The sequence below is a fragment of the Crinia signifera genome, chromosome 3, assembly GCF_055691185.1.
Source record: "Crinia signifera chromosome 3, ASM5569118v1, whole genome shotgun sequence".
NCBI classification, from domain to species: Eukaryota; Metazoa; Chordata; class Amphibia; order Anura; family Myobatrachidae; genus Crinia; species Crinia signifera.
The window spans coordinates 173214549-173236883 of record NC_139219.1 but is presented as its reverse complement, the minus strand read 5'-3'; the positions used below and the strand labels follow the sequence as shown (position 1 = coordinate 173236883).

The 22335-nt window shown below is 40.4% G+C and overlaps 1 protein-coding gene across 4 annotated transcripts in view; it reads left to right on the top strand.

Moving 5' to 3' along the window:
* The window catches only part of LIN28B (lin-28 RNA binding posttranscriptional regulator B), a 112222-nt gene that overhangs the window by 53547 nt on the left and 36340 nt on the right, over nucleotides 1-22335 (top strand). For all 4 annotated transcript variants that reach the window (XM_083176977.1, XM_083176978.1, XM_083176979.1 and 1 more), the window contains one exon: nucleotides 2942-3126. In XM_083176977.1, coding sequence (XP_083033103.1) covers nucleotides 2942-3126 — 185 coding nt within the window. The remainder of the gene's footprint in view (nucleotides 1-2941; nucleotides 3127-22335) is intronic.

Below are 22335 nucleotides of genomic sequence, written 5' to 3'. Positions count from 1 at the left end.
GTCACCAGACAGCGATGCTGTCGCTATAGCCCCTACACACACACCGATGTAGGGGCATTTTCTAAGTGACTTTGCCAAACTAAGCAAAGTCGCTTACAAAATGCATTTAACCCCTTCTGATGCACTCCTGAGAATTTTCCAGGTTATGCTTCAGTACACAGACTTGCAAACCCGGGAAATTCTCATGAGCGCCACTGCCTGTGCTCCCTCCCTCCGGGCAGCACCGCTGAGTGCTCCTGCTGCCAGGCCCTGCCTCCTTCCCCGACTGTGTGCAGTGTGACCTTGTAAAGTCACGACGCACACAGCTGGGTTACCGGGGCAGGGCCATGCAGAAGCTTAATGACTATTCAGCGGCGATGCCCAGACCTGGGGGTTGCAGTGGTGGGTAAGGAGTGCTCCCCAGAAAACTCACCCAGTGTGGAGCGGTCACTAAAAAAAACCACCACTGAAGTGGTTAATATAGTCATGTGTGTAGGCCCTATAACAGAGTATAACCAGACAAGCAGTGAGCGCTGACTACCACTATTTTCATGTTTACCATAGGTGACAAGTGAAAATTATCTATATTGCAGATGTCCAGGGATGGGACTCAAATACAAAGTTCTCTTTTTAAAAATGATGTAGTCCGTTACATTTCACTGGCAGATGATGGCCCTTATTCAAATCTGATCGCAGTACAGATTTGTTCTCAAAATGGGCAAAACCACGGGCACTGCAGGTGGGGCAGATGCAGGTGGGGCTTTTTGCACATTAAAATGAACCTTTACCTGGGGTGCCCTGTGTGTGTGTGTGTATATATAAGGTACTTGTTTCCTAGCACGGCGCCCATCGCATACCATAAGCCTTACAATGGTATGCGATGCGATGGCACCCGATGTTATACAATTTAAAATAATATACCATCGCATTGTATGCCGTATACAATGGTATACAATTTCAAATTGTATAAGCACCCTAATGGGTGTTTTTAATGTTAAATGGCCCCCCTATAAGATTACTAATTGTATAAGCACCGTAATGGGTGCTTACCATGTTAAAAGCACCCCAACGCCAACCCGAAGTGTGGCGAGCCCGCAAAAGGTGGCGGTATGTGTCCTCCAACCTTTTCATACCCCCACTATCCACGTCGGGGTGGAGTTGATTTTAGATAGTGTGGCGAAGCCTGGCGAGCGCAGCGGAATACATGTAAAGTAATACACGTCCCCTCGCGGGGCTCGCCACACTATCTAAAATCAACTCCGTGGATAGTGGGGGTATTTAAAGGTTGGAGGACGCGTATCACCACCCCTCGCGGGCTCACTGCGCTTGCCATGCTTCGGGGTGGCGTGGGGGGTGCATTTAACATTGTAAGCACCCATAATGGGTGCTTATTCAATTAAAAATCGTATAGGGGGGCCAAAATCGTATCGCATGCGGCTATATGGCATGCGATGCGATACAATGCATAAGATGCCATACGATTGAAAATCGTGGGCGCCGCGCTAGAAAACCAAAAGGGGTGATTGGAGCCCCGAAACGGAAATTATTATCCATATTTGATTTTTTTCACAAATCCTCTGGAGTGCTACTGCTTCAATTCTCGCCGCATAGATAGATATATCTAGATATATCTATCGATCTCGCCAGAGAAACAACCAATATTGGTTGTTCCTCTTGATAAAGGAGCTGGTGACCCCGAAACGAGCCATCAAGGTTCCAATAAAACAAACTTTTTAGCTGCGGTGACGTGCTGTTTCCTCATTTCGTCTGAGTGGGAGACCCTGTTTCTCTCTATATATGTGTGTGTGTGTGTGTGTGTATATATATATCTAACAAGAAACCTCCCAGGTGCCTTCCAAAAGTAGTTGTATATGCACAGATAAATGGATGGCACTCACGGTATTACTCAGCGTATTTCTTTCAAGCTGAATAATACCGTGAGTGCCATCCGTTGAACTAGAGATATGTATACACACACACTTGGTTCCATAGTTGAATAATTCCAGAATTCCACTGGCATTGTGGAGTGTCAAATTGAGCTTCTCTACTTGCTAGCTACATGAGTTTGGTGGGGACACGGTCATTGGGTAACCAGCATGATGGCCGACATGCAGGAAGGTTGACAGTCATTCGGTAAACATGGTTTTTGTTTGTTTTAGCCAAAATGTGCCGACAGGCAGTATTTCATGCCCTACCATCCACTAGGGCATGGTGGGAGAATAAAATAGTGTGCCGATCATAGCGAGGCACCGTTCCCGAAGCATTATCCTGCTGGAATATTCCATTGGTGTGACGTAAATAAAGTCAATGAAGGTCTGAGGTCTCAACGAATAGTGGTTACAGGCCAATGACCTGTTCAGTCGAATGCCTTTGACCCAACCCATGCCACAAGAACATACCACACCATTATGGAACCAGCTTTCAGAGTGTCTAGTTAAAAACTTATACATATAATAAGTATAGTGTGTGTGTGTGTGTGTGTGTGTGTATAATATATACACACACACACCTTGTTAATTGTTGTATAAGCCAGTTATAGGATAATGGCCTTTACTAAGTTAATTTCACTGCAATTAATCTGTATAAATAAATGACTAAAAGTGTGAAAATAACGGACATTAGAATGCGCCTGATAAATTGAGACTACCTTCTCTCACAATACTATTTTTTTTTTTTTCTACACAAAGCATAAAATAGTTATCGACCACAATCTGGTTGTAATTTCCCAGTGTCTACGTAAATTATGTATCTTTTTGTCTTTATTTGTGCATGTCCTCTTATTTTTTTTATATTATTATTATTATTATTATCATCGTTTATTTATATGTCGCCACAAGGGTTCTGCAGCGCCTGCCAATACATAGATGAGCAAAAGAACAAAACCAGAAAATAGTGTTTTAAAGTACAATTGCAAATTAGGACAAGTACATGTTTATGAATGTATTATTTTCATTTGTTGCAGAGCAAACTTTATATGGAAGGTTTTAGAAGTCTGAAAGAAGGAGAACCTGTAGAGTTTACCTTTAAGAAATCTTCCAAAGGCCTTGAGTCATTACGGGTAACGGGCCCAGGTGGGAATCCCTGCATAGGAAGTGAAAGAAGACCCAAGGGAAAAATTGTTCAAAAAAGAAAACCAAAAGGAGATAGGTACGTATATTTCCTTTTTAAGCACTTTGTGTAAAAACGGTGGTGCAGGTCATAAATTGGAGAGTTATTGGCTTGCACTAAAAGGCTGGATTCAGATGACCATTTACAAAGCTGTTTCCTCATTCAGAAAACCTGCAACATCCAAAACTTCCCATTGTGACTATAAGAAACTATCAGCATAACATGAAAAGTTCTCAACTTTTGTCATGCACTTGTTTGAACCATGCCTAATTGTTCTAAACCTTTAGAATTTATATTTCTTGCACGGTTGGCAATTTTCAAGTATGATCTTCTTGATCTCCAAGCACATGTTCGTTTTATTTTATAATCTAGTTTAAACAAAACTATCCCCTGCATTTCAGTGTTCTAATAACAATGCTATCAAACATCCAAAGTTCTGCTCAATAAAACAGAGCATTTATTAATGGAATTACACACAAAGACCATGATAAAGACCGTAATAAATTGAAAAGGAGTTTCTTTAGAACAGGGGTGGAGAACCTCAGGCCCGGGGGCCATAGGCGGCCCCCGTAGCCGGTCTGAGTGGCCCTCCCACCCACCCCGCGGCTTTGCCGGGAGTCAAGAACAGGGGAATTCTTGCAAGAGGTCGGTAGTTCTTGCGAGATTCCTCTTAATCTACAGCAGCCGGAGACTCTCAGTCCTATTCAGCGGCAGCCACCGGAGCGTGGGACAGCTGCAGCAGGACAATTTGTAAGAGAATTTTTTTCTTATGGCCCCGAAGGATTCTTTTCCCCATACAAACGGCCCTTGACACAAAAAAGGTTCCCCACCCCTGCTTTAGAACAAAAAAGAAAACACACTTTAGTGTAATTCTGATATCATAGAAAGTTGAACAGACCTTACAGTAAATCTGATTCCTTTTAATCTGACTGCCTACAAAGTTTGTCATAGCATTTTTTTAGCCCCCTCTTTGTGACCTCCTTGACAGAAGGCTGTTCCCATGTAAAAGACCTTTTAGTGACTTGTAGTCGCAAGTCATTAACAATTTGGTAAAATATTCATTTGTGTAGAGAGACATTCATCCTGGGCACCCCCAGGCCAGTATAAGCTCCACAACCAAACATAAAAAAGAATATAAAATTATTTGGACACACCTGTAGTTTTCCGAATCAGCAGAAAGATATTTTATTAATTTTGTAGACTTTTGGGCAGTTCCTATGGCAATATTATTGGTAGTCCTTTTTCTCTGCAGTGCTCACACATACCAAACCATTTTTTTTTTCTCTGCAAAACTGTCCCAGAAAAACTGGGTTTCTTGATCACAAAAGCACTACCAAATTGCCAGTACTTATTGGGGATTTTGTTTTTCCCACCTCAATTAATACCAAATCATTAAGGATGGATTTTTTTTCCCTGATTGCTGGCACAAACCTATATAGGTTTTTTGTGGACCCTATGTATGTTAAAATGCAAATTGAAAAAGTTTAGGGTGGGGAAAAGGTTTGAGGGCGGGGCCACGGCGGCATGTGTGTGAGGGAGGTCGTTTAAGCCTCCGACATCTTTACTACCAGCCGGCAAATCTCCCCTACCCGCCCCACCTATGAAGCAATTTGAGCGGTGTGTTACCTTGCTGTGAACGGACAGACTGACGGATGCAGGCGAGTTGTTCCTGCCTGCTGGGGTGCTTCCGTACTCTGGATCTGTGACGCGGTCGGCACGCCGGCTTCCGGTGCGCATCTGTGGTCTCTCCCTGCTCGGTGCTACAGCGTGGAAGCTTTCGGGACACTTGGTGTGCGCCGCTAGCCCCTCTGTGTACTGAGGGGAACTGCCGGGCACTGGGCACTATCTGCAATCCCTCCCCCACTTGGCGGTACAGAGGTGCCTCATCGAACCAACAGCGGGTGGTAGTGACAAGGACAGCCGGCGAAACCCTGCCATAAAAAGCTGCCGCATCGATTACCTCCGCTCCCATACCACAAAACGCTGACCACGAACAGAGGTATCAGTCTGCTGTCCCCCCTCCCACACCGCTGCCTTTGCAGAGAGACGGACGGAAGAGAGAGGGCCTGGCCCCCATAGCAGGCAACTGGAGTAATTAATCAAAGTTTGCCTGGCAAGGCGACCGTCTGGTGCCTAGACTCACCCTTAGCAACGGCTTGGCAGGCGCAGGGAAGTACCCTGAATCCCGAAGTTCCAGTTCTGCAATACTGGGGCCGGAGCTGTGAACTGTTCCAGTTCTGCAATACTGGGGCCGGAGCTGTGAACTGCACTACTCTTTTCAGACCCCTGCAACCCCCAGCAGCTTCTAAACAACTTGAAGAAATCTATAACCGGAGGGGCAAATCTGCTGGATGGTAAGTCCACACACACACAGAGACTTATAAATTGATTGGCTGGTAGCTACTTTGCAAATTCTTCTTTTATTTTTTTCTGAAGTAAAGCCTGCTGCGCTTAAAATTTGGTGCTATGTACTGTTGCCTCTATATGATCTGTGGACCTCACATCTCCAATTGCACCTGCTAAATAATATTGCCTTATCTGCGGGCCCGATTCGGTATCTAATTGGTCGGTATAAGTGTGTGTGGTGAAAACTGTGCAAATTACCCTTGGGCCCTCGTGAAAAGGACTTAATTGGATAAGAATAACTTTACTAGCGCACTCACGGTGTGGGGACTCGCATATTCAATTGTTGGCCCCTTACCCTCATTTTCCTTGCATTTTGTGTAGTGTTAGACTGTGGGATCGACAGTGTTTGACTGTAAGTTGCATCATGGGGAAAACAGCCCAAAATACAGCTGCCGCAAGGCTTGAGAAGTATGCTCGCTCACAGGCGCAGGGTCCAAGTGGCTCACGAGAATCTACCCCACAGAGTACACCTACAAAAAGTGGTAGTAATACCCAGCAAAAAGAGGTAACCCCATCACAAGTCCTGGAAGCAATCAATACATGTGAGACCCGCTTATCAGAACCGATTAACAAAGTGCAATCGGATATTATGCTATTGCGAGACGATGCGCAAAAAACACGAGCAAGAGTAACAGAGGCCGAGTCCCGCATCTCTGCAATGGAGGACGCGATGGGCCCTATGCAAGTACAGGTCAAATCACTATCCGACAAGCTATTAGAGATGCGTAGTAAAGTCTCCGATATGGAAGGTCGGATGCGCAGAAATAATATACGGTTTGTCGGCTTTGACGAAAAGGTGGAAGGGAATTCGCCAGAAAAGTTCATTGAGGACTGGTTGCCGCAGAGTCTGGGGAAGGAAGCTCTCTCCCCGTTATTCTAAGTGGAAAGGGCGCATCGAATTCCAACTTGGGCCCCGATTCCTGGAGGTCCTTCTCGTACCTTGATAGTAAAACTTTTACTCTCAAAAGATCGGGACAATATTCTGAGACTTGCAAGAAATATGGGTGATTTAACTTATAAGGATAAGAGAATCTCAGCATTCCCCGACCTTCCAAATGATGTGCAGAAGGAGAGAGCTAGAGTTAAAGACGTAAAGGCAAGATTAAGAGACCTCCGCATTTTTCCTCTACAGGAGAAGCCGCGACATGGCTCGACAAAGCCCACCCAGGCAAAAAACAGTTAGCACCAAACGGAGCACAATGTTATGTATTGAGAATGACTGACTGTAGCTGTTTCTTACGCCAGCCTTGGTTCCGGTGGGTACAGGTATAATTATGTGAAACAAGGCCGGCCATTGAAAATTTTGTTTAATGTATTTATAGTTTGAAACAATTGTGGCCACGTCGCTCATGGCCGAAGGGGTGGGGGATGGGAGGGAAAAGGTATATAATGTAGTATCAGATATGAGACGCCAGAGAGCCGACACACCTATTATAGTGAGCCCAATAGTAAATAGTCCCTAGGAAAAGAGGTGGGAAAAATAAAAATAGATCTGGGACAATTGGAAGGGTGGTTATTTGATAGGTATGCCTAGCTGGGTAGGCGATATGGGGGGGGGGGGGGTGTATGTTTTATGTATGTAGTGCAGATTGCTGGTAAATTAATTTTTCCTATTTGCAAAAAAGAAATCATTTATATGCCTCGGAGTTTAGGAATTACCTGTCACCAACAACTCCAGACAAGCAAGGATAAGTATAGCCGTTCTCAGCAAGACTATTATGATCAGTCGGTAGAAATGATATACACCCAGTCATGGTAGGGTTCATGACATGGAACGTAAGAGGGATGAACGAGAAGATTAAACGTTCGTTCTTAACCAATGCAGGGCAGCTGTAGCAGATATTATCTGTCTTTAAGAAACCCACATTTGTGGGGAATAAAGCACTATCTTTGGGGTGGCCCTGGATTGGTAGAACCTTCCACTCGCAGTTCTCCTCGTCAGCCCGGGGTGTTACTGTCATTATTAAGAAAAATACTGCCTTTGAGCTCCTAGCGTCTAGCATTGACCCGAGGGGTCGGTATGTTTTTCTAGATGGGCTGGTTGAGTCAATTAGATACTGCATCCTGGCCATATATATTCCTCCCCCCTTTTCGCTAGAGGTATTGCGGTTGGCGTTTAATTTCGCTGCTGCTCGCCCTGAAAGCTATATTATCTGTCTGGGAGATTTTAATGCTGTGATGGATGTCAACATAGATAGGTGGAGTAGTAGGGGATGCAGCGACAATAGGCAAACAAAACCTGGCTGAATTTATAACTTAATTTGATTGGAGGGATGTGTGGCGTGAGATGCACCCCAACGCGAAACAATATTCATTTTACTCGCCCCCGCATAAATCATTTTCACGGATTGATAATATTTTTTTGTCTAGAAACGCTCTTATGAACATAGCCTCGGTTGAGTACATGGCCTGTGGAATATCAGACCACTCACCAGTACTGATGCAGATCAAGCCAGCGGCCAGTATCGGTGTTAGATTTTGGAAACTTCATCCCTCTTGGCTTTCGCAGTTTAATGAAATTGAGGAGGTACGCTAAATGGTCGATGTTTTTTTGGGGGGAGAACAAAGGCTCCGCCAGGCCCTCGATAGTTTGGGACACCTTCAAGGCCTATATACGTGGGATATGCATGAAAAAAATTGCGCAAGCCAAGAGGAAGTACCGCGAAACTGCCTTGTTGTTAGAGGATCAAATGACAGCTAAGGAGCAAAAGTATCTGAGTGAGCATACTGAGGCTATAAGAACTGAATGGCTAGAAGCCCAATGTGCCTGGGTGACAGTTACTGATAAACCTATGCGCGATAGCTAAGGTTATTATAGCCCGTAGTTGGATGGCAAAAAAAAGTCCAGGGGTCCAGGAATGGATTGCTTTGGTTAATATAAACATGATACATGAGCGGTACGTGTATTCTTCCAGGAACTCTATAGATAAATTCTACGCCATATGGGAGAAATGGTATTATTCAAAATACTATATTACCAATAAATAATTGAACTTAAGTCCCTATTTCTGCTTTTCGATGTTGCACCCCTTCACATTGGGATGCTATTCACTAAATAGTTGACACTGCACTAGCAAATGCACTTTCAACTTGTATTGTTTCTATATGATCACTACTTTGGTCAATGTAATAGATAGTTCTGCACAGATATAACTCTTATCACACCGTCTGACTGAAGTCGGCCTGGTAAAATTACTTGAAGTTTAAATGATCAATGCTCCCAACTTCGCTTGAAAAAAATACATAAGGGATTCTAAATACTGTTGACTTAACTTTGGGAGCTGTTTGTAAGTTGAAGCACTTGACTCTGATTTTTGCACTGGTTGCACTGCTATATATCCGTTACTGACTTTACACATTATCAGAGCACTGGGAACTTGCCTTAATTAATACAGGCCTGGTATTCACTTCTTATTCTAAATTTATGGCATAGGTTTATTTTTGCATCGATTGAGCTCTTAAAATGCCGCTCAATAAAAACCAACCCCTGACAAGATAATCAAAGGCGAAATGCCCTCCCTCTTGTTCCTGGAACAATGCTAACGCTTATTAAATTATGGCCTTGGTGACAGGCCCGGTACTAGTTATAACCTGGGGAAAACCACGCTACTTAACTCAACGTACTCAAATGTAGTTGAAAAATATTATCTCCATATAGCACTGCTTATGTCTGTAGTATGTTTTGTCTTGTAACAAACTGTATTTGTTAATGTAAAAAAAAATTTCAATAAAGATAAATTATAAAAAAAAAAAGAAAGTTTAGGGTGGAAATTAAAGGGTTAGTAGTATAAGGATTAAAACCACAAAATATTTTTCATATGCTAATTTTTTTTTTTGGTGCCTAATTGGATATACTCCTGTAGCCTGAAGGTATCTTTTATACAATATTTTGAACATGGGAAAAAGTTAGTACTTGGCACTGAACGATTAGAAAACAAAGGTTTCTCCATCTTGTTCAAACTGAAAAAAAATTGGGTTATCGGATGTATTCCCTGTAACAGGAATTGTCATAGGTCTAAAATGAATGATGCCTTTCCCAGTCATAAAATACATGTCCCTAATGATGGAGTAAAAAAAAAATATATTCTAGATCCCGAAAGAACATAAACTGTCAAGTAAAAATATTTTTAAATCCTACTACTTTTGCAGTTTCCTTTTTTTCTATACTCACCAACTTTTTACCCTAAGGCACATTAAAGTTTGCTACAAATCCAGTTATGTGAAAAGCCATTTTATGCTGCATTTTATGGAGTCTACTGTAACTAAAGAAATGAGTATGGACGAGTGTGTGGCTTTATGTATTTTCTTATTAGTTTTTTGCATAAGGTGAGCGAGTGTTTGCAGTCCGATATGGAAACATCTGACTCTTACTTGCCACAAACCAGGGGCCATGCCTGAGCTACAGAATTAATTTTCAGTTTGAATATAATTTGATTGCTAAAGAGGTGTAAACCCCTGACATGCCATTACAGTAAGTGGTAGGGTTCTTCCGCTTTTCTAGGTTACAGTCTTGAGGACTTCTCCTATGTGCCGCCTCCTTTTTTTTCCTAAAGAAGTCATTCATTTTGAAACCATATCCCTAAAAATCTCCACATGTAATAGAATGTATCCAACATTTCTCATGGTAAACAATGCATTTCACAAGCTAAATGTTCGGGGAGGGGAGAGACCTTAATTAGCCTGAATAGATCGCACTTGTCTGTTGCATCTCCTTTTTTGTTTTTTGCAATTTGTTATACTTAGGCTGGCACTATGCCTTACAGGTCAGCACCACAAGTTCCAATCGGTTGACTGGCTAGCGGTGGTTCTGATGTATAGTATACATCTGTCTAGTTTAGTATTAACTCTTTGAATGCCAACGTTGCTGTGGGATCAACCACTAAAAATGCCAGCGCCGCTCACAGCGACTGTTCTTTTTGGGGTGCAATATTTAACTAAACTTCACTAATTAAAGGCTGTATTTGTATTAATTTTTACTAAAGGAAAAGTTCCTGTGAACGACACTGGCATTTTAACAGCTATTTTTCAAAAATATGTTTTATTAAACCTCACAAGTCATAATGGGTACATACAGTAAAGTTAGTACAAAGGCTCCAAGTGAGGAACAATTCACCATTTTCAAATTTTCCATAACATATACAAACAATGGAAAGGACATGACATGGTAACTCGTGGTAATACAGTATTGGAGATGATACTGGTACAGGAATGATAATGGCATGCATGAAATCGATGGTATCGCCAATCATTGGAAAAGGGGTTACCCAAATCAGTCAACGGTAACAAATATAATCAGAAAAAAGAAACAAAAAAAAGAGAAAAACAACAACCTCAGCCGTCCGCTCCCAACTCCAAGCCCGTGACCCACCCACGGACCGATCCAGCCATCTAGCGGGAGAGAGAGAAGGGGATATATGGAGGAGGAAGAGAGTATGTAGGGAAGTGTCATGGGCCCAATAGTTAGATAGTTATAGGAGTTTTATTCTGGAGAAGTTGAAGATTGTACCATGAAGTGGACTGGAAGCATGTGTGGATAGCCTCTTTGGTCCTAGGGGGCAAAGTCTGAATATATTTGTCCCATACTTGTAATCGGACCAAGGTCATGGATTCTTTATGAAGAGAAGCCTCCAGCCAGTCCATGGTAAATAAGAAGAGTAATCGGGAGGTTGCCATCTCTAAGGAGGGAGCAGTATCATGTATCCATTGCTGTAACACAGCCTTCCTACCCACGGCTGATAAGAGGACAAGGAGTTTTTTATCATGTTTGGGGACGGCTATTTGGTCTGCAACATATCCAAATAATGCCCATGATTCGTTACGTTGAAAGGACAATTTCAATGAGGAGGCACCGAAATTATGTAGGGCTTTCCAGAATGTTTGTATGTGAGGGTAGGACCATAGGCAATGAAATAGGTCCGCCCCAGGTGAGTGGCATTTTGGACAATCAGAAGTATCAGCAGTGCCTATCAGATGACGGTGTTTAGGAGAGAAGTAAGCCCTATGCAAGATCTTGTAGGACATTTCTTGATAAGAACTAGCAGGGACAAGCTTCAGATTTAAGAGGAATGTGGATAAGATGGTATCAGGGTCAAGGGTCGTGGTCTGCGAAGCCGATTTTTGAAGACCCGGGAGGTCTGATTCAGGATCCAATTCAGGGCGTTTTTGTGCATATATTGTGGATATAGTATGCGTACGAGTGCGAATGACAAGAGGGTTCGTAATGTCTTGAGGTGTTAGCTTGGGCAAAATGGATCTTAAATAGTGGATAGCTTGGAGGAAAGCAAATTTATGTTGAAGAGCTAAATGAAAGCGTGTCATGGCTTCGTCGAAGGTTAGTGGTTGGTGTGAGGTATTCAATAAATGACGTAGAGATAGAATGCCAGAAGAGCGCCAAGAAGTAAAGGGAGATGTGGCTTTGCCATTCTGAAATTCTAGGTTGCCAACTAATGGGAGAGATAAAGAGTAGTAACAGTTTAAGTGTTAACAGCTATTTTGAGGGTTTCACAGCAACGTTGGCACTCAAAGGGTTAATTAACTCCACAAATTGCTTAAATAAAATCCCTATGTGGATTTATTCTGAGACTATCAATTGTGTTGTCACGGTTCTCGTTTTATTCCAGCTGATTATTACGTCTGTTCTGTGGCATCCTTTTTACTTTCTTACTGACAATTGTCCCATCACATTCATGCAGCTTTGTATTTGTTTTTATTTATACTTTTTTTTTAATGCATAGAGCAGATTTATCACTTATTTTTGTTCTTTACATTTTTACTAATATGATCTATATGTTTTGAGGTCGATTATATTGTTGCTGAGATGTTTTATTTGCTGCATCTGAAAATACCTAAAAACCTGCTTTAGCATTAACCCAAAAGAGCAGTAAATTTTAGATAAGGCTAACCGTGTTTACTTTGCTCTGCTGATATGTAAAGATAACAGGGTGAGCACATACATACATACATACATACATACATACATACATACATACATACATACATACATACATACATACATACATACATACATACATATTACCTCTGAGCAGATAGCTGCACCATTATGGCCAAGAGACGCACTGGCCATTGGTGACCACCAACATGTGTGGTACAGAAGAAGCGAAGAGCAACCCTCCTGATAACCTTGCAAAGACTGTAGCCATTTGAGACAGCAGCGAGGGTGCCTATACTGGTCTGGAATGGCGAGTAGCCCACATAAATATTCCTGCATAGTCCGCAATTCACCTACACCAGCCACAGCTACATTTGAAATATAAGAATATGTTATTACTCACAGCACTTCAAGCAGGGTTCGACAAACCCCGGGGGCCACGGCGACCAGATTCTGCTTCCTGGTGACAAGATTTCGTTTTTTTGGGAGAAAGCAGAATCTGGTCATGGCCAGGTGCACTTGTGGTAACAGTCGGGTAGAGCTGTGGGCGGGATGTTGTAACATCCGCTGCCCATTATCGCCGGGCATCGCATTATTAATAACCGCATATGTTCTAACATGCGGTTATTAACGCAAGGGACAGCTCTTGCGATAAGAGCTGTCCCTTGGGATGCGGTGCCTGCACTGGATTTCCGGGTCTGTGACCCGGGAGTCCATCTGCGCATGCACAGAGTGATGGCGTCGGCTGCAGGGCATGCTGGGATGGATGACCGATCCCTCAAACAGTGCTGCGGTAAGAAGCCCATAGGCTCCTGCAGGGAATCGCCAGCTTTTGCTGGTGACTCCCTCCGCAGCGCTGCCACTGCGGAGGGGCCATACAGCATACAGAAATGCGGTAAAAACCCTGATAACTGGGTTTTTAGTGTTCCCTGCTGTCTGTCCCACCGGAGTGCAATGGTGAAGCCCAGCGCCGCTGAAGATGGTGGTGCCTGGTGCTTTTCCCAGCAGCTCAGCCCCTTTAGTGACGCGGCGGCCCAGGCACGCCCCCTTTAGTGACGTCGGCGTGCCCGGTCCGCCCCTCTTATGCTGCCCCAAATCAGCGCCCTGCTCCATTTGGTTCCTAGAAGGAACACTAGTTTTTTACCGCATTTCTGCTTTAGAGAATCTCCCCCTGTATGACATGGGTCCGTGCAGCTATTTCAAAACACAAGCAGGTGGGGGAATAGCCTAATTTACTTTGCAGAGAAGCTGTGTTTCCCCTGAACTCCTGCCTCTAAAGTGCCGCTCTTGGGTCCTGGTGTGCACGGAGAACCCCACTGCTACCCTCTAGCCGACCCTCCTTTTAGTGGTAGAGCTCACAGAGCCAGGGGAGGCATCCTCCTTCAGTGTGGTTTGCGGCCTACTTACTGTCCAGAAGCTGGTGCCTCAATTTGGGGATTAAGGACCCAATCCCTGCTACATATGTGCATTCTTTATGCCTTCCGAATACTGACTGCCGGCAGCCCCGTTGCATCCATGCCAGGTCTCCCGCTCCCTGTACGCCGGGCCTCCCGCTTCCTGCACACCTAATCTGTCGCTGACTCCTCTACTGTTTTCAGTACCCAGGCGTTTCCTGCTCCACTAGTGGAGTGGCTAATGTCGCTGGCTGCCACCCACCCTCCACCACCTCCCTCAAGGCTGCATCCTCCTGTCCCTGCATGGTCTCCTGTGGAGCAGGGACTGCTGGCTGGTTTGCACCTACCTATCCTGCTACTACCCCTCTAACTGCCAGTCTGGTAAGTCCACTGTCCCTTTTATCTAACAGGCTGCTTCCTTGGCCTCCGATATGGAGCATAACATGTATCTTATTGGGTTTAGCATTTGTGCACCTTTGTAATGCTAGTTACACACCTTACTGATTAAACAAACCGCACTAGTGGGAACTAAAGGACGATCTTATATACATCTGATTTTTGAGTGTACACACTATATACCCTTCTTAATAGAGGCAGGACATTATGGCATGTGATGTAATGGGTGTGTGACATGTATAATAGGTGCATGCCTTTGGTGCACTAATTTGTCTGGGCCCAACACGATCATCCTGGCTCCTTGATTTTTAAGAAGTTTGTCGAGCCCTGCTTTTAAGCTTTTAGCCTTGTTACATGGATAGTCTTTCATGATCTTTGTTGGCTATATTGTTACATGTGGAGACTTTTTCACTGACCTTGTTCGAAATTTTTTGCTTATTTAAAACTAATCATGCAGAAATAAACTCTGATCCATAAGAAATCGCTAATAAGTGTCCATGTACACTGAAAAAAAGCACATGAAAATCAGTCTTTTTATTTAATAAAGTTGTTTTTGATAACCTATACACATATACATTTTATGTATATTTAGATTTACTTTCTTTGGTGTTTTGTTAAATAAAACTTTAATTTCTTCATGTTTCATCTTCTACATTTTGGGGTTCAGTATGCCATGATTTGTTAATTTTTCACAAGATCCATGTTTTTTTTTTTTTTTGTGGGGGGGTTCCTCTTTATCTGGGGCGTTGCAATCTGATAAATTGTTATGCCACATACACACAAGGTCTTTTGAGCTATATAGTTTACAATATTGGCTGGTATGTACACTCCATATCATTAACTATGTGCGATGTTGTTATGACTTTACTGAACATGCAGGTCATTTGGCTATATAGCCAAATGACCTGCATGTTTATCAGCGCCCGATTATCGTTCAGCCTCCCCATGGTGGATATGGTTAACTAGATCAGCCGCGGACAGTGTTGGCTAGTGAGTGCTTAACTATCATTTATGGATGACCTTTACATGGTTCCGAAAGGCCTGTGGTGCAATCCGTTTCTCTATAAAGTAACTCCAAAGGTTATGTCTCAAGCAGCTTGGTTATATGAAAATTTTAATGAAAATTGTTATTGTAAAAAGAAGCAACAATTCTCAATTATGCATTTATCATTAGCATGAGTTATCCATGGGTTTTACAGACCGGTATAGACAAATTTATTATTTATAAGGCGCCACAAGTGTTTTGCAGTGTCGTACAAAGGAACGGTACAGGGAAACAGAACAGCATTACAGTGAATACATTTATAGTATATTTGCATTGAATTACAGCCTGCAAACGTTAGGAGCACTTCTTGCTTGCTACTTTTAATTTGCATGAAACAAAAATCTAAATGTATAGCAGAAAATAATTTAATTACAACCATTTTAGTTTTTTTATGTTGGAAATATTCTCTGCTGAAATGTTAGTGCAGCACCTCTTTGGGAGTCTATAACGTAGGGGTTGCTTAGCAACCAGAAAATGCGGATCTTGCATGATCTGCAGTGTTAGGTACAGGTTTTTTTTCCCCAGACCTCTGTGCCTGTGTTGCTAGGTAACATGCAGTAATCGGTAGGCCCTTTAAATGAAAATGGATGCTATTGAAGATGAGAGATGCACACCAAGATTTACCAGATTCACCAACTTCTGGTATGAAATGAAGTGACTATATATAGATTTTTTTTTGTTTTGTATCTTCCTAGAGTTTGCAGTTTTGTTGACTGGGTTACTGGCTCAAATTAAATTTATAACTGTAAAGTAGGCTTATTTTTCTCCATATCACTGTTACATTATAACGTTCAGCTTTTTGTGGTAAAATTGCTCTGTGCCTTCTCCCCCCCCCCCCCCCCCCCCTCTAAACTAATTGTTTGATTTTCATAATCATAGAGCCTGTGATGATGCATGGTGAGGGAAAAGCATATAACCACATTATTTCAGGGCATAACATGCTTTCCTTTAACCCTTTCAATATTTTAATTGCTTATTAAATTGACTATTAAGCTGCATTTCAGGATGTGATGTTATCTCATAATTTAATGACATTTCAGTACAGTACTGTATATAGTTTGGACTTGGCTGTTCCTGTGTACTAGATAATATAAACTAGCTTTGGTGCCTCTTGGTTAATCAAAAAAAAAAAAATTACAGGGTAGTTTGTGTAAGCTGAAAAATATAACCAGCAATGTTTTTCGTGGAAAATTAACATTACCTGGCAGAATTGCTTGTTTACTGTGGAGCCCTGAGAGTTTGGCCAAGGCACTAGAGAAATAATTGAATGTTTTGTTTCTTACATTCCATGTAAGATGTGCGGTTCCTCAAGCACGGTGTCCTAGTGTTCAGTTTACTCCATCTCATACACCGACAATAAAAGCATCGGCATTTGTGGAATGTCCCTTCATTTTGAGTATTCGATGAATCATCTCTTCTTTCTCACATGCTTTTCTGTACGATACATAATATTGCCTTTTTTTTTTAAGTAAAGTTTTGTTTTTTAAGCTACTCTATCGTGTTTATAAAATGAACATTTTGGAATTTTTTATATTTGTTTTTCATCAGATCAAAATTGATTTCTTTTTTTAATTTTTTTTTAATTACCACTAACCAAATATGATCCCTTGCCAAACTGTATGTCCATAGATATACAAATAATAAATATATAATAAAAATTCTATTTTGTTTGTTATATTCATGTATCTCCTACAGTATATTAAAGGTGACTATTTGGTGCTGTGAAACTTAGTCGCTTGTCAATAAACGGTGACAAAGTCTCCATGTCGCTCTCGCAAACACTAAATAAGCTGTATGTATGTATGTATGTTCATTTTACTAGCATTTTGTTTTTGGTATTACACAGCTTTTATGGGGCATCAGCTACCAAATAATACCAAATTATTTAAATTGAACACACTCCACTTTCTCCAAAGACTGGGAAAGATGAGGCATCATTGAATTATTAACTTGAGCTTGCCCCGAATGCCTCTTTCCATCTGTAATAATTCTATAACCGTAAATGTAAGTAATGTGCAGATAATATAATTACAAAAGTGCGTGTTTGTATAATTACAAAAGAGACTTCTACATACCTATAGTAGAATTGTGTACAAAACAACTGTGACCATTTTCCAGTAATTGGAACATCACATTGCTCCTATTTAAAAAACCTTCACTTCTTTTGATTACTTAGGAATGTTCCTTACACCTACTGTATATATGCATTGTAAATATCATCAACATTACTTCATAACAGCACTGAGGTCATGGGTTTGATTCCCACCAAGCTCTTAACTGTGTAGAGTCTGTATATTCTCCCATTGCTCGTAGGTTTTCCGATGGTTATTCTCTAGTAGAGATGTGCAGGTTCTGATTTTACTCTGCTGAGGACAATCTTTCTCAAACTAGATTTAACTATATATGTATATATCACTGGCCAGTGAACAATAAAAAAATATTTGTCATATATGGACATACACACAAAAAACAAACAAAACCTATTCAATAATTTGTATCTATGGTATTAAGGTGCTTTGTGACATGTGTTGGCAGTCCATTCCTTTTTACTGTATTTTTTATTAAAAAGCATGCATGTTAGTCAGAATTAGCACGTATTGGAAAAAATATAAAAAAAAAATAGGGTTAAAAAGGAATTAAAAGGTATGTAACGTTACCAGTCCCGGTGTGTCTGGCCAGACAAAAAATAAGGACGTATTGATCTGAGGAAGCCGCTGACACCGGAAAGGAGGCGGGGAAACGCGTCATCGCATTGTGGAACATTTATATCTTATGCCCATCTGGAATACACAGGAACCTAAGGAGGCTCTCATTGGCACCTGGCTATATATACACTACTCCCACATCCTGCAATAGCAGTCATATGCAGTTTACACCTTAAACCTATCAAGCAAAGGGAGGCCAGTTAACACAACCTGAGAGAGGGACCTTATTTTTTGTCTGTCCAGACTCACAGGAACTGGTAACATTACATACCTTAATTCCTTTTTAAACCCATTTTTATTATCATATTTTTTCCTAAACGTGCTAATCCTGACTAACATGCATGCTTTTTTTTTTTTTACTAAAAATACAATAAAAATGAATGGACTGCTAACACCTGTCACAAAGCACCTTAATACCAGATACAAATTATTGAATATGTTTTTTTTTTTTGTGTATGTCCATGTATGACTAATAATATACATTTGTAATTGTTCACTGGCCAGTGATATATACATATATAGTTAATCTATTTTGAGAGATTGTCCTCAGCGCAGTTTTATATGTTTTGTTGTATCTGTTCTTCTCAAGGACTGAGCATTCCTTTTACAATGCTGCAGAGGACTTTCTGAGTTACAGGAAGGGGAATGCATTTATTTAGCGCTAGTATTGTGTGTTTGTTTTTGTTCTTCTGATTTTAAAAGCAGGATCTTATTGGCTATCCTAAATCACATGACAGTTGACCGTTAGAAGCCAATAAGATCCTGCTTTGAAATCAGAGTAAATCAGAACCTGCACATCTCTACTCTCTAGTATGTGTACATGTAGACTAGATGGGACAAGTGGTTCTTGTCTGCCATCAAATTTATTTATTTATTTTAAATTCTATATACTTTATGGATTAGTTTACTGCTTAAACTAGGTACTCCAGCGGATCGGACCAATATTCCTGGACATTGTCTAGTGTGTGCTAACTATGCATGCTTCATTAGGTCATCAGCAATATCCTCTGTCCCTATATGCAGGGCACACATGAATGCATGGCAACTGGAAATTGCGCTCAGCACACTTTACCATTTCCTATTAAAGCATTTGTGAAATATGACCACAAAATTGTAAAAAAAAAAAAAACTCATGTCGATCTCTTAATGTGTTGACCTAGATATTGTCAAGCCATCCACATATACTCTAGGGGTAAATGTACCAGGGTCCCCGTGGCCCGAGTTCTGGTATTTCATGAGAGAATGGCTGTATTTTTAAAGCGGCAATGCTTTACAAGGCTAAATCAACCTGGTTTAGCCTTGTAAATGATTGCTACTGTAAAAGAATGGCCATTTTCAGGCGAAATCCCAGACCTCCAGCAACTCTGACCCGACGACATTTACCCCTAAGAATGCTTTGATATAATACTTAAATTGCTTAAGGTGCGTACACACGGGGCAATATGATCGCTAGCAATATATTGTTAGCAATACATTGCTCAGCAATCATATTGCTCAGTGTCCCGTTTTCATCAGCGACCAGAGATGGTTGCATATGAAAATGTCACATTCCCGGGAGAAGAGGCAGTGGAAGCATGCTCCTCCGACCAGCGACCATTCAGGGGCTGAAAATGGGAGCGCGCACCCGGCAAATTTCAATTGCTGGCAATTTTGGTCGCTCAGCTATAAGTGTACCGTGTGTACACAGCTTAAGTCTGTTTGTGTTAACCAGGGTTACAACTACACTTTGTGTCATCCAGGGGCATTGCCATGAGGTAATAATGGCTGCTCTATATCAATGAATTTTAATCTGTGTCTGACTGTTCTTTAGTGGCTTTTTATAACAATACTCCATACAGAATATTATTAAATTGCACATACTACAGAGATACTTAAGTATTTTATATGTGCCAATACATGATTGAAGATGTATAATTTACTTTTTTTTAATGTCTGATGTGTGAGGATGTGTGTGTTTATTTTTTTTAATCTAAAACTAGTTTTGCTTCTTGTGGCAAATTTAGTTTGTGTATATTCCCCCCCCCCCCCCCCCCTATACATTTCAACATTAGTCACTTTAATGACCATATATACTCCATATATATCATAAGCTGTGCCTTTGCCGTTTCTGACTTGTACAAAGATAATATGCTGCAGTGGATATTCAGAAGTTTCAGAGACGAGCATATGTTATCAGCATGTGCTGGGAGAGGTTTTTGGGCACTGAGACATCTCTCCTAAAGTGCTTCTTCCCTCTTGGTTTAACCTTGTACAAACACTGAACTGTGTTTTTATAACAACTTATACATTTTAAAAACAATGTCGGCTAGAATAAGCAGTTAATTTTTTTTTTATTTTTTTTTTATTTTATTTTTTATACAAAGAGGGTAATTTGCTATGATGATTAGTATCATAAGTAGGAAACAACAGTTGATGGAAGTGTGGGAAAAAAATTGTGTGTGTGTGTGTGTGTTTTTTTTTTTTTTTTTTTTGAGGGGGTTCTGTAGAAACTTTTCTGCATCAAACTTTTAATGATATACTTTAATAACTGTACAAATGCTGGTCTGTATTGTGGTTTTTAAAGTGACTGGATTTTATTGATGGTGACATTTTGCTTAAGCTTAAGGTTTCACAATTAAAGACTTTATAAAGCCTGATCTCCAGTTGATGAAACAGCATCTGCTTTAGTTCTTGAAGCTGCTGCTTGGGCATTGTTTACAGATGCAAATTATTCATTTGAAGAACCAGCTTCATACTTGACCAAATGTCCTGTGCTTGCAATGAAAACATGACGGCAGGGACAGATGCACTGTCAATTATAGTATAAAGCGCATACAATAGGTGGACAGAATTAAAATCGAAGCACATCGTTTCATGGATCTTAGAACATTAAGGGCTGAGGCATAAAATATATACTGGTACAGCTGTCTTGAACAATTTTGAATAGGAAGTTTGCAGTTAAAGCATGCATGGTCTTACTTTTGGGAGGTTACTTGGAATATATTTAGTCATACATCATGTGAATTTGAAAGGACATTTCCTCCTTAGCTAAAATAAGCTAATGAAAATGGTGTTTAAGATATTAGTGAGTCATGGTGGCTCCCACTTTTGGGCTACAAGGAATATAATTTGAGTTTTTCAGGGCCACAAAGTTAAGGTTCCCCTTTGATTTAGTCTCCTTTCTATTAAATGAAGTTAATTTGTAGGTTTGTCCTTTAATGTTCATAGTCCATCCATACAGGAAAAAAATATTTTATGTGATATGCTATTTACAATTTTTTTTTTTAATCAATACAATTTTATTCAATGATCTTTTGATTTACAATATACAATTAATTCAAGAAATACATACATTAAAAATGGACAATGTCGATCAAAATTTTACATAGCACATTGTGACTGTTCAAAATATAGAAAGAACATTGCGCCATAAAAATTTACACTCCATCATATTTTTTAAACAAAAAAATAATGAAATGACACAAGTGTTGCTATAAACTATGTTTTAAAGACATGTTCTTTAAATTGTAAACTGCATTACATACATATTAGGTCTTACATAACAGTTTAAATTATAAAGGTGAATATTATAGAAGGAAAAATAAAAAATTAAGTTTAATGAACTTAATGGGTTTGCGGGGAGTTTTTGAAAGGAATTTTAAAGAATTACCATGGAAGAGGTCTCAATTTAGAATTAGATTACATAACTTTGAAGATGGTCAGTGGTTTTTCTGCCACAAAGAGATTAGGTAAAAACAAACCAAGGATTCCATATTTGAATACATTTTATGGATTTGTTCTGTAGAAAAGCTGTTCTCTTCTCCATTGAAGCTACAAAACCATATCTGATTTGTCAATACTATTAAAAATTTTAAATATTTATTCGAAGGCATTCCTATCCTCAGCACAAAAAAAGAAAAGCTTTTATCCAGCATTCAGTCATTTCGAAAGAATTGCATGTCTTTTTTTTTTTTTTTTTTTTTTTACAGTAGTTGCTCTGACAACAGAATGTAAGTTAATGGGAAATCTGCTAGGATGATGAGACTTTACTAGCACAGAATATCGAAGATAAGAAATCTTAAAATGGTTTCAAGCTCACCTGTTCCACTCTAGACAGATTGCTTCTGTGTTTGTCTAATTTATAAATGTATTGTTATGCTACCACAGTTGGTTAGGGAACCATTATTTGGCTTCCGTCATACTGGCCTGTATATGAATTGCCATAAAAACTTTTTTTTTTTTTTATTAATTTCTTTACTTGACTTAACAATTGTTTCTTAAGATATTTTGCTTGAAACATGTATGTATGTGTTCATGGAGGTCTGAGTTCATTAATTGATAATGAGATATATATAGAGAGATAGAGATCTATCCTATCTCTATGTGTATATGTATTCAGAGTGCGCTATAGAAGAATACACAATTTAAAATAGC